General features: G+C 35.1%; 1 protein-coding gene across 1 annotated transcript in view; it reads right to left on the minus strand.

Annotated features, from left to right (window-relative positions):
- Positions 1 to 13,184, minus strand: part of LOC105394415 — a 46,106-nt gene that overhangs the window by 23,436 nt on the left and 9,486 nt on the right. Inside the window, exons 7-11 of the mRNA XM_048629732.1 lie at positions 10,634 to 10,797; positions 6,922 to 7,058; positions 6,397 to 6,517; positions 1,370 to 1,513; positions 22 to 243 (exon numbers count right to left, since the gene is read on the minus strand). Of these exons, the coding sequence (XP_048485689.1) occupies positions 22 to 243; positions 1,370 to 1,513; positions 6,397 to 6,517; positions 6,922 to 7,058; positions 10,634 to 10,797 (788 nt within the window). The remainder of the gene's footprint in view (positions 1 to 21; positions 244 to 1,369; positions 1,514 to 6,396; positions 6,518 to 6,921; positions 7,059 to 10,633; positions 10,798 to 13,184) is intronic.

Genomic DNA, 13,184 nt, shown 5'->3' on the forward strand with positions numbered 1-13,184 from the left:
TAAACAAGGCTATCAACATACCTGATTAAAATCCCCAACAAAATTGTTCTCCATAAAATCTTCCATTGCAAACAGCACATATAGAATAAAGTCTTCGAAGACGGCTTTAGAATTATCCATAACTACGCTATCTTTTCCAGAGTTTGTGTCAAATATTTGTTCCCAAATCTTGAAATATTTGTGTATACAGGATGTTTCATTTTCTAGTTTCGTCGTCTCGCTTATTAGGAATGTTATGGCGCACTGGAAATGAAATATAGATATTAGCTGCTAAAGTAGACAACCTCACAAATAGATAACATTAGTTACAGTCTGTTTTTTAATCTCAGATACTAAATTTAAAGATTCTAAGCGGTTCTTCAACAGTATATGGTCCTGCGATTAAGTCACGTATCGTTCTATTGGCGGGATAATCGACTGGTGATGAACCGTTCAAAATCTGTCAATTTAGTAAGTGTTTGAAATTAAAAAACCGGCCAAGTGCGAGTCGGGCTCGCGCACAAAGGGTTCCGTAGCAAATTACAGTTAAATCAACCTATCTCAAAAACTATAAGAGATACTTTGATCAAACCAAAAATCGTTGAAAGAGTTAATTAGCATGCATCACCTCTATTTTTTTTAGAATTTTATACCCCGTAGTTATAAAAATAGAGGGGGGGGGACATACTTTTTACGACTTTGAGAGCTGATATCTCAAAAACCGTTCACTTTAAGAAAAATGTTTTTTAGAAAACTTTATATCATTTTAAAAGACCTTTCCATTGATACCCCACACGGGTATGTACATCGAAAAAAAAAATTTCATCCCTCAGTTACATGTATGGGGGGCCCCACCCCCAATTCTTTTTTTTACTATTTAGTGTCATATTTTTGTAGCGGTTCATACAACACATATTCCCATCAAATTTCATCACTGTAGTACTTATAGTTTCCGAGTAAATCGGCTGTGACAGACGGACAGACGGACAGACGGACATGACGAAACTATAAGGGTTCCGTTTTTGCCATTTTGGCTACGGAACCCTAAAAACAGACTTTACCTATAAACTATAAAACAAGCAACCCCGTTCTACTATTCTATTCCCTCGAAGGGAACCTTTGTGTAAATCTAATAACAGCCTTCATAAGAGTAGATCTTTTACACTGCCACACTCTAGAATACCCTATATCAACTGCCAAAGCAACTGTCTGTCTGTTTGTTACTCTTTCACGCCAAAACTACTGAACGGATTTGAATGAAACTTGGTACAGATATGGTCTAGACCCTGAGGAAGAACATAGGCTACTTTTAATCCCGGAATTCCCACGGGAAAACTTTTTAAGGCGAAGCGAAGCTCGCGGTAACAGCTAGTTATTAATAACTACTCACAGTTCTCAGTGCTGGCTCTGCTTTCAACAACGTATGTACGACATACTTCTTCCTTTGCGCCGCTGGTATTTTCCTATACAGAAGTATTATAGATCTGAGCAGAGAGTCGCAACCCACTACGTTGGTTTGAATGCACCAGCTGGCCTGAAAATTATAGGTAAATTATTCACGACGACAGAATGGTGTAGTGGTTCGTGACTGCTATACTGAAGGTCCCGGGTTCGATTCCCGGCTGGGGCAGATACATGGAAGTAATAAGTACTAAAGTTAAGTACTTATTAATTCCATAGGCAGATATTTTTTTTTAAACAGATATTTGTAACTTGGGTGTTAATATCTATCTCTGCGTAGATATATCAGCTGTCATAATATATCCATATTAAGGCTGTCACTAAAGCTGGAAGAAAATCAGAATCTGTCAAATCTAGTGAGGGGGGGTTGAGGTATGCGGGGCGTTCTACGGACAATGACATGAAATTTTAACATAGTACTCGAAAACATAAAAGTGAAGACATGCCACTTTGTTAAAAATATACTAAGTAAGTAATATTGTTTTGTGATACGAAAATATTTATTTTTATTTGAAAGTATTTTTAATATTTAATAATTAATTATATATAAAGTCGTACCCGTGCCGATATTTATACAGGTTGTTGCAAAAAGGGTTTAATACTATGCCGAAACCTACGTGTGCAGCATGTTATTGATGTTATTTCTAAGCCAGGAAATGAAATCAGAATGTAAAAAAATCGCGAAAATATTATCAGAGTTTAATAGTTCAGGGTGTTGTATTAAACTCTGCCCCCGTGTAATAAAAAAAGTATAGTTAGCCGAAAGGGCGTTACTCAGGCGTCACTCTGAAAAACTTTTATCCTACGTAATTTTTTATATTCATGAAAAAAACGCTTCTTCATATATTTTTTTTTTGGTCACGTGACCTTTTCGTTAGACGACCTGTTTTTTTTTGGTGTTTCAAAAGCAGAACAGTAGTTTGCAGAACTCTGCATATACAGGGTGTCACAAAAGGTTACGTAGCTGGCAAAGGGATATGGGGAGGTCACCAGAAAAATAATAACATGTAAGTACCCCCGCAAGGGAGTACATTAGTACAAGGTCGAATGGCGTAGTGGTTAGTGGCCCTGACTGCTATGCCGAAGGTCCCGGGTTCGATTCCCGACTGGGGCAGATATTTGTTTAAAGACAGATATTTGTACTCGGGTCTTGGGTGTTGATATTTATATTTAGTATCTATCTATCTATGTATTTGTGTAGATATATCAGCTGTCCGACACCCATAACACAGGTTCTGCCTAGCTTGGGGTCGGATGGCCGTGTGTGAGATGTCCCCACATATTTATTTATTTTATTTATAAGGCGAGAGTGTGTATTTTTTTTTAAAGTACTTATGTGTATTTGGGATATGATAGAAATAATATTTTTGTTTCTTAAAAACCAAAAAATTTACACCTTGCTGCGCTCTTTTGCTCACTACCTACACCTACAAATATTGCTGTATTAAAAAAAACGGTTTTGTTATAACGATTATAAAAAAAAAAGTTATTTTCATGTCAAGGAGTCATTTACCTAATTACGATTTCACTCAACAGCAGGTGAACTGAAAAAATAAGTTCTAGTTCTATCATCACTTTAGATCGCAAACATTGTAACTCCACTTTTCTCGGCGAAAAGTACTCTTTGGTGTCAATAGAAACGTTTTTTGAATTCACATGTTTTCCTCTTTATTCGAAAAAAAAAAACTGTATTCCGCATTTTACCATTTGTTTTCCTCTAAACCCCAAACCGTGATTTTTAAACAAGAAAACTTAGTAATTATACCCTTTATTCTCATATACAACGTGCGATGTAGGCGAACGTGAACGAAAACTATGCAATAAGCCTTTGTTTTTATTACTACTTTAGTAAATTACAATAACATACTCAACAATGTTAATTTTTTTTTGCAATGTTATGTTGTTAAATTAAGATCTAATATTTTATTAACATGAAGTTACTTTCAACTTTTTTTTGCATCTATGCGTCGAATCACAGCATGACGGCTGCTGCAGCTTCCTGCTGTCCTGTCCTCCAACCAATCCCACCAGTACTGCAGGTTGCGTCGAATACGAGCCATTCTCTTCGACTTGACAAGACAGGTGCTCCCGGAAGGATCATAGATCGCACGGAACCCGTACCGTATAGAGGCAACGGACTCCTTTGCAACAGCCCCCCAGATTCGGAAGTAGCCCATGCACTGCATGGCGAGCACAGCTGCAGCAATTTTTTCGTAATGAATCATTGGGATGTCATCCCCGAAGGAGGCTCTCAGCCTACCTCACGACCTGTGTGACATTAGAAAAATGCACTGTGCTAACGCCGTTTGCGAGCTTGATTTGCAGGACCGCGTTGTATGCCAAGTTCCACAGCAGAGGGGTCCAAGACCTACCGCTGTGGAACTCCGCAACTGAACTTCTTCAGTGAAAACAAACCCTCTCTTTTCGCATCCTTAATGTACTTGTTAGACACGTATGACCTCTGTCAATTTTCTGCAGATAAGAAGACAAGTGATGGTATACAAGAGCCGCCCTAAAGGTTCGCCCTCTAGGGGATAGAGTTGAACGCGGTTACTATTTTTAAGCAAACAGCCAGCGCAACAACTCGCCCGTGGTTCTTATCCTGCTCCGACAGTGAACGAACGCAAAGTATTGTACCCACTATTCGAATCCGCATTTCGGATGCCAAACTGACTGTCCGAAAGGTCGAAACCGTACCACCACAGAGGTATGACTCGTTCGAAGAGCTTATCAGGCTCTTACAGCAATCAAATGTGTCGGTACACTGAAAGATAATCTACAGGCCTGCTTTATTTATTTAGGAGCACTAATGGCCTCCTTTCAGTCATTGAGTCACTGGCACTCAGGCTGCGGTTGAACAGGAAGATAGACTGTCTAAACAAATCATTTTTAGGCTAGTTAAAAAAAACTTTAGGTGGGTAGTATGCCAACTAGAACTACAAATAAAACAGTATTTTTGTCTCCTCTAAAATTTAGTCACGAGGAGTTACGATGATTACGATCTAAGGTGACGCTGACGATATTTTATACAAGGTATTGAAAAAAGGGTATAAAGCTTAGCCAAAAGTGGATTTAGGTGCCATTCTGATCCACTTTTCTTCTACAATTTTGAAAATTCACAAAACCTTTTACATAGAAACTTATTCGATCACGTGACTTTTTACTATAGAGACCGAATTTATTTTTCGAGAATTTCCAAAACTTGGAGAACAAAAGTTGTTCAGAATAACCCCTGAGTCAAACCCTTTCGGCACAGTATACCCTTTTTGCAACATCCTGTATAGGTAATATCAGGTTTATAAAAGACCTGGGCCTGTAGAGTGAGACTCGGCATGGGGAGTCATAATTTATAGATCTTTTAGGTTGCAGTGGCGAATGGGCACTGGTAGCCCTGCCCTTTTCTATAACTATAACTATAAGTAATTTTATGGCAATTTAAAAATGGTATAACATTTATCTATTTGAAAAAATCATTAAAAATATACATTACCTATCACCCTAATTTAAAAAAAAAATTCAGCCCTTACTTTAAACTTATAACACCCCTCTATTTCCTTCAGGGGTTAAATAACCTGTGTATTTAATATTTTCTTATGAGTTTTTTTTTAAAAACTAGGCTCTTACATAGTTGTACATAATATTATGCGGTATTTTATTCCACTTGTAACGCATAAAATTCATAGCTACAGTAAACATTTCATTTTGTTCATGGCGAGATACAGTCGCACTTAACCGCTTTTTTGCAAAGCTTGTTAAATAGATTTAAAAAAATATGTAAATTTTAGATCTTCAATTTTTAAAAATACTTACTTATTTTTAACAACCTGTAGTGTACAGACTGCCACATCTTAAAATATATATATTTTTAATTAACTACGGTTTTTGGTTTCAAATAAAACAAATTATGAACTTACTTTTCAACACCCTGTATATTGTGTAGCTTACCTACCATACACAACCGTTAAAATAAAATAAATTACCCCTCAGAATATAAACAGGCTCGCGCTTTGGCATACTGCATTGACCGTATAGTTCTTATTCGGAGAATCTAATAAGTGTCATTATGTGCAATGTTTACCTTTATCTATGCATCTGTAACTCTATAGTAAAAAATGTAAACAAATCGAAAAGGCGAAATGTTTTCTAAGAATTTTCGGCTTTTCTGCATCTAAAATGATTAGAAAATTAACTTTCCATAGCAAATGCATATGTATTATAATACTTGTAGTCATAATTTGTTGATTTAATCAGTTTTTGTGAAATATTTGATAAAAAATAAAATGGCGTGGGTATCGCTCCTAACAGGCCGCCACCAGGGCGACGACTGAAGAAATCTGAAATCTGTCACGGTGTCATCATTTTTAAACCGGAATTTATTAGTTTTTTGCAAAAAAAGTTGACTTCTGGTCCATTAAATCCAACTCTTTAAGGTAACTTTGTTAAGAATTTAATTACCTACACATACATATAAGATTCCATGAAAATGGGCCCTCTGATTTCGAGGGTTTTTTCATAATAAGTCAAAAAATGGCAAAAGACATGGTGTGTTTGCAATTTTTTTTAACATACTTATTATAATCCTGCACCAATTTATAAGCAACTAACATGTTCAGTATACCCTCTGCTACAAAATATATTTTTATCAATGTGATAGAAGCCACCGTTTTTCCAATCTAATCAAGTATATCAAGCCGACTTTAGCATTTTAGCTTTAGGGATCCCCTTAATGGCTTTACCTAGTTTGGGGTTGCGTGAGTGGACATCCCCACAAATTATAAACTCATTAAATTTTGGCAACACTCTGTAGGTGACTTAGTGTACATAAAACACAATACCTTAAACCTGCATTCGGGAAGACTTACTCCAGGCCAACCAGAGTGCTATTAGAGTTGCTTATTTTTCGTCTGGACAAATGTAAAAATTCGCAAGTTCACTGACACGAAAGAAGAAGAATACCTGTTGTATCAAGTTCATCAGTTCCCCATCATACTCCCACCTGCTCTCATCATCATCACCGAACGCGTCCAGTTTTGATGACAAACTGAACTCCAGACTAGTACACAGACTTGAGACGTGCCTGAAAAAGGGAGGTTTTTAAGATTGATGACGTCATAACTGTCTGTCTGTAGAATAGCGCACACAAAAGACAAAAGTTTACCCCGCTATAACCTCGTAATTTATAGGAGATCTAACTATCATCATCATCATCAGCCAATAATCATCCACTGCTTGACATAGGCCTCTCCATCTCCATAGCAATATTAGTATAAATACTACTCATTTAGAAATAAGTGCTTTGAATTTTAAACCTAACGATCTTACCTCCCGGTAAAAAGCGGAAGGAGACCAGACATCTATGAGAGAAAATTTGTAGCCGCACAAGATTCTGTTTCTCTTATGAATAATGGTCTTTCGTCCTCTTCATTGAGAATCGTAGGGACTAAAGAAACAGTAACTGGTAAAAAAATGGTTGTTTGTTACCTATCAAACTGGTCCCCAACACCAGGCAGCCTGTCTCTATACGTGTTCAGCATGGTGGCCAGGACGCAACACGCCGTGTTCTTCACTAGAGCTGATGATGATACCGTCCGGGGGTACACCTCTTGAACTGCCATGGACTGTGGAGGGGAGGAAGATAATACATTATTTATTTGGTTTAGTTTAGTTATTGCAAAGAAAATAAGGATAAAGAGATATTTTTTTTACAAATAAAATAAAATAATACAATAGCTACAAAACGAACGAGGGTTGCTGTCCAGAGCGTCAAAAAGGCACCAGCTCAGCATGTGCTGAAGACAATAAGACAACAGCGCTGTGCAGCTGGCTCATATAAGGTGACCTCAGTAACTTTTTAGAATGCTATTGACGTCTAGGACTTGCCTTGAATTCTATCATTCGCTACAATTCATTATTTTAAATTATATTAAACTTACTTACCTCGTGACTGAGGTTACCTTAAAAGTGGGCAGTTCTTCTTTTTAACCTACATAACTGTGTCTCCACCAGTTGTGAGGAAAATATCATGAGTTTTACAAATATTTATTTATTTATTTATATTTCAACGTGCATTGTACTAAAAACACAACGGCTGTGAACGTTTACAAAAATATAAATTTATATTTTTGTATTTAAAATTACGTTACAGAGTGGTAAATCCGCGTGACAGAGGTGTATTTCATACGAATCTTGGCTGTCTCCTGCCACTTCATCCTGCGTATATTTCATAATGTTAGAAAAAAAATATATGACGAGATAAAAAATAAAATTTTATTTAAACTCCAGAAGATATTACTTATTTAGTAAAACAAAAAATATATTTTTAAAATATTTCTGAAACATTTAAAAAAATTGTTGAAAAATTGTCTCTCACTACCCAATGTTTTAGTAGTTACACTCTGTCACGTAGGTTGCCATTTAAAATATTTGTTTGAGCCACTCGTCCTTATTGCCATCGATCAGAGTTTAAGATCTCCTTTTCCCCCTTGGTAAGATTTCCCCTTAGAGATCCAGACACCGCGTATCGGCCACCCGCAAAGTGTGACAGGAGGTGCGTGTGTTTATTCGGCGACAGCTTCGTCACGTAGGTAATTGTTAAATTAAAATATATTTAAATTATTATTTTGTTATTTACTCATTGGTAATAACGATTACTTTGCAATCAACATGTGAATAATACATTTTATGTTACTGTTTAAATACTATTCGACTTTGCAATACATTTTACCCCTCTGTCACACGACAAATCTGTCACATTCTTACCAAACACTCCAACCTGAGGATATTCATCAACGAAACATTGAAGAGAAACTACACGTTTTGGTTAAAGTACGAAGCGAAAGGAACGTCCAATACACTTGCGCTGCAGTAATAAAAAGTTTCGTTAGTGAAAAAGGTGATTTCGTGCTATTGTTCTCAAGAACAGACGATGAATGTGGTAGACTGTTTAATATGGTGGAGATTGATTTATCGGATGTTTGATGATTACATTAAAGTCCTTCCAGCTTCTAAGGTAATTAACCTTTAACTGCCGACGTGGCCTAAACGCGCCACTAACAACGAGGTTACGTCTGAGAGACGTAGATATTTGAAAAATCAATTAAAAATAAAGTATTCGTTTTATTTAATTTATAACCACCCATAAAAATACTATAGTTAAATGGCTTATAATATATGGATAGTCGATAAAACAATTAGTTAATTTAACAAGTAATCAGCCTGTATTGATGAGACCCCAAGTTTTATTTTAAAATTTTTAGGAACTTTTATTAGACATAATATTTTTTTATTTTTACACATATCAGAAGATTTTTTAAAATAATTTTACTCTTTTATAACTAATAAAGTAAAATAAAAAAGAATCAGCACAAAAACTTAACGAAATAAAAAACTGACACTCACTCAAGTTAGCATATTTATGGCTTGCAGCTATTGCATATTTGTAGGCAAAATGTAAGGCACATGAGTTTCTTCCAGAGACAACATGATTTTTTTGTGCGTCTTTTTAGTAGACTTGGACAAATTGTACACAGGTCTTCCGAATACCCAGCTATTCTTGAGCTTATGCTCGGGCAGGAGGCGGTGAGGGCATATCTGTAGGATAATAGCTGGTTCAATGGAACAACGTAGTTCTCGCGGTGGCCTGATATTTCATCGCCTCGCTCGTCCTGTCTCCTTTCTCTCAGTTTCCTATGATTATCAATTGCTTGATTTTTATAATCACTAGGTAGTGTCATCTTTTTTGACCCTGAACTACCACTTTCAGACATTCCGTAGGAAAACAACATATGTTAATTACGATGTGACGACCTCAAGACACTAAGGTAGTACATGCATTTACAACGTGGTGACGACCAAGAGACGTATCAAGTTTGGTACATAAACACCGTACTTACGTCTGTGAGACGTCTCGAGCTCCGCATAAAGCACCTGTGCACGCGCCGTAAGCGGGACGCCTACAGCAAGTAGAACACGCGGGGGGAGGAGGGTACTGAGCCGCGGGACCTTGGTAACGCTTCGGGTGAAAAAATATTGTCAAAATAAAAACGAGGCCGTCTGTGAGACGGGTAGGTCGGCAGTTAAAGGTTAAAAAAGGAAAAAAAATAGTTTTTCAAGTTCTAAGAGCCACTTCTGTACTTTCGAAATATGGCTGATTAAAACTTTAAGAAATTACGTAATTTTTCGTTATATTACTTAAATTTTAGTTTGTCGAAAATATTATTTGTGCAGATAAACATTAATTAATGTATTTGGAACAAATTTGTCCCTTAAGTTCCTGAAATACGGATATTTCAGTCTCCAGAGGTTCTCAAGTGTGATTTTAATTAGTTATACTAATTATAAAGATATCTCCAGTTAATTCTTTGACTAAATTAAAACCATAATGATTTATATGTAAGTTACTAAATTATTCTTATTAAATAAAACTGTTTTATTCCAAAACCCTGCCTAATATTTAATAGAATAACAACTCTGTCACATCGTTTACCACTTTGTAACGATTGGTGTCTCCTGGTAGTCAACTTATTTTTGGTCGTTTATATGTTATGTTATAAATAGTACAACTTTGGAAAAATCATATTAAATTTATTCATTGATGTTAACGTCTATGCTGTTAATTTTTTACTGTAATTAGCAGCGAAAAAATATTTATAACAAAAACAAGCTTCATTTTTGCTGAAATTGTGACAGAGTGGTAATAACTACTTAATAAATATTTTGTTATTACTAAAAATCCATTCCTTCATATGTTTTCTAAAATGGTATTTTGTTTATTAGCGTATCAAAAAAGTTTCATTTCAAACGAAGAAGACTATCTCGTTAAAAAAAAATAAAAGATAATGTGACGAAGGTGTAATTTTTTGTGCCTTATCCACGTATTATGTCCTTAAAATATTGAAAAAATTGGTAAACTACGCGGCCAACCACCTTTTTCGATAGAATAGACATGAAGCTATCATAAAAATGATAAGAGTTCACCAAAAAGCTATAGTTTTTTTTTTCGAATTTGCGATAATTTTTTACTCATTATGTAGGTTAAAAAGAAGAACTGCCCAAGTACCAGCTGCAAACCAACGCTGTGGCGTCATTGTCTACAGCACATGCTGAGCAGGTGCCTTTTTAACCTTCTGGACAGCAACTTTTCTGCTTGCTTAGCTTGTTTAGAGAGATTTCAAGGGGTCATAGAAAAACTTACCTCAACATTATTAGCGTTGGTGGCGGCTAAATAAACGCTAGTAATCGCTTCGGCGGCTAAAGAAACGTTGGGTATTTCGTTCCACAAGTGTGTACGCAGCCTTAGGTCTTGGGCTAGCCTTTCAGGGAACAAGTTGGAGTGATTTGTAAGCAGCTTTAGACACGCTGAAAGAAAGAAGAAGTTCTGTTTAATATACATGGTTTATAATATTTATAAGGGTTTCAAACTCTATAACATCAACTAAAGTTCAACCGAATGACAAATATTGGTACCAATCAATAAGTCACAAATCTTCTTACTGAGCGAATTCAAAATAAGGGCTCCATGGTAGAAGTCGATTGTTATTTGGGCAGTTCTTCTTTTTAACCTACATAATGGATAAAAAATTATCCCGAATTTGAAAAAAATTACTTTAGCTTTTTGGTGAACTCTAATAATTTTTATGATAGCTACATTTCTATTCTATCGAAAAAGGTGGTTGGCCGCGAAGTTTAAGTATTTTTTCAAGATTTTCAGAACATAATACGTGGATAAGGCAAAGAAAATTACACCTTCGTCACAGAATCTTTTATTTTTTTTATCGAAATAGTCTTCGTCGATTAAAATGAAACTTTTTTGATACCATTTGTTAGTCGTATACCTCGAAATCAAAAAATCCTTGTAGCTTTTCACCTATTCGCATTTCACCTTGATAGCGTTTTTTGTTGTAGCGTATAATATCGGTAGTATATTTTGTTACTAGCATATATTTTTAACAGATTTTTACAGCAGTAGCAAATTTTTATGTAGCATGTATTATCAATAGCTTATTTATTAAGCTGCATATATTTTGAATAGCAAGTAAGTATTTTATGTCGCATCTTATTTGGGTCGCATATTGTTGTAGTGTAAAAGAAATATCGCGATATGTACCTTATAATGCATTACAAACAAATATCTATCAAGGTGAAAAGCGACTACAGTGAAGGCAGGCAGGAAAATCTACTATGATTTTTTCAGACAATTGTCAGTAGCGATCAAAAATTATACTACAAGAATAAAAATCTATTCAGAAATTTTGATATCGCGGCGAAATGCGAATAGGTGAAAAGCTACAAGGATTTTTTGATTTCGAGGTATATAACTAACAAATGTTTGATACGTTAATAAACATAATACCATTTTAGAAAACATATGAAGGAATGGATTTTTAGTAAATAACAATATATTTATTAAGTAGTTATTACCACTCTGTCACAATTTCAGCTAAAATGAAGCTTGTTTTTGCTATAAATATTTTTTCGCTACTAATTACAGTCCAAAATTAACAGCATAGACGTTAACATCAATGACTAAATTTAATATGATTTTTCCAAAGTTGCACTATTTATAACAGAACATATAAACGACCAAAAATAAGTTGACTACCAGGAGACACCAATCGTTACAGAGTGGTAAACGATGTGACATAGTTGTTATTCTATTAAATATGCGGCAGCGTTTTGGAATAAAACAGTTTTATTTAAAAATAATAATTTAGTAACTTACTTATAAATCATTATGGTTTCAAGTTAGTCAAAAAAATTACTAGATATATCTTTATTCTGAGTATAACTAATGAAATCACACTTGAGAACCTCTGGAGAGTGAAATATCCGTATTTCAGGAACTTAAAGGACAAATTTGTTCCAACTACATAAAATAGTGTTTATCTGCACAAATAATATTTTCGGCAACCTAAAATTTAAGTAACTTAATGGAAAATTACGTAATTTGTTAAAGTTTTAACCAGCCATATTTCGAAAATACAGCAGTGGCTCTTAGAACTTGAAAAAAATACTCTTTCGTTTTTTAATTGCCTTAGAAGCTGGAAGGACTTTAATGTTATCATCAAACATCCGATAAATCATTCTCCACCATATTAAACAGTCTACCACATTCATCGTCTGTTCTTGAGAACAATAGCACGAAATTACCTTTTTCACAAACGAAACTTTTTATTAATGCAGCGCAAGTGTATTGGACGTTCCTTTCGCTTCTTACTTTAACCAAAACGTGTAGTTTCTCTTCAATTTTTCTTTGATGAATTTCCTCAGGTTGGAGTGTTTCGTAAGAATGTGACAGATTTGTCGTGTGACAGAGGGGTAAAATGTGTTGCAAAGTCGATTAGCATTTAAACAGTAACATAAAGTGTAATATTCACATGTTGATTGCAAAGTAATTGTGATTACCAATGAGTAAATAACAAAATAATAATTTAATTGTATTTTATTTTAACAATTACCTACGTGACGAAGCTGTCGCCGAATAAACACACGCACCTCCTGTTACACTTTGCGGGTGGCCGATACGCTGTGTCTGGATCTCAAAGGGGAAATCTTACCAAGGGGAAAAGGAGACCTAAACTCTGATCGATGGCAATAAGGACGAGTGGCTCAAACAAATATTTTAAATGGCAACCTACGTGACAGAATGTAACTACTAAAACATTAGGTAGTAAGAGACAAATTTTCAACATTTTTTTAAAATATTTCTGAAATCATTTAAAAATATATATTTTGTTTTACTAAAT

This window comes from Plutella xylostella, chromosome 24 (assembly GCF_932276165.1).
Source record: "Plutella xylostella chromosome 24, ilPluXylo3.1, whole genome shotgun sequence".
Lineage (NCBI taxonomy): Eukaryota > Metazoa > Arthropoda > Insecta > Lepidoptera > Plutellidae > Plutella > Plutella xylostella.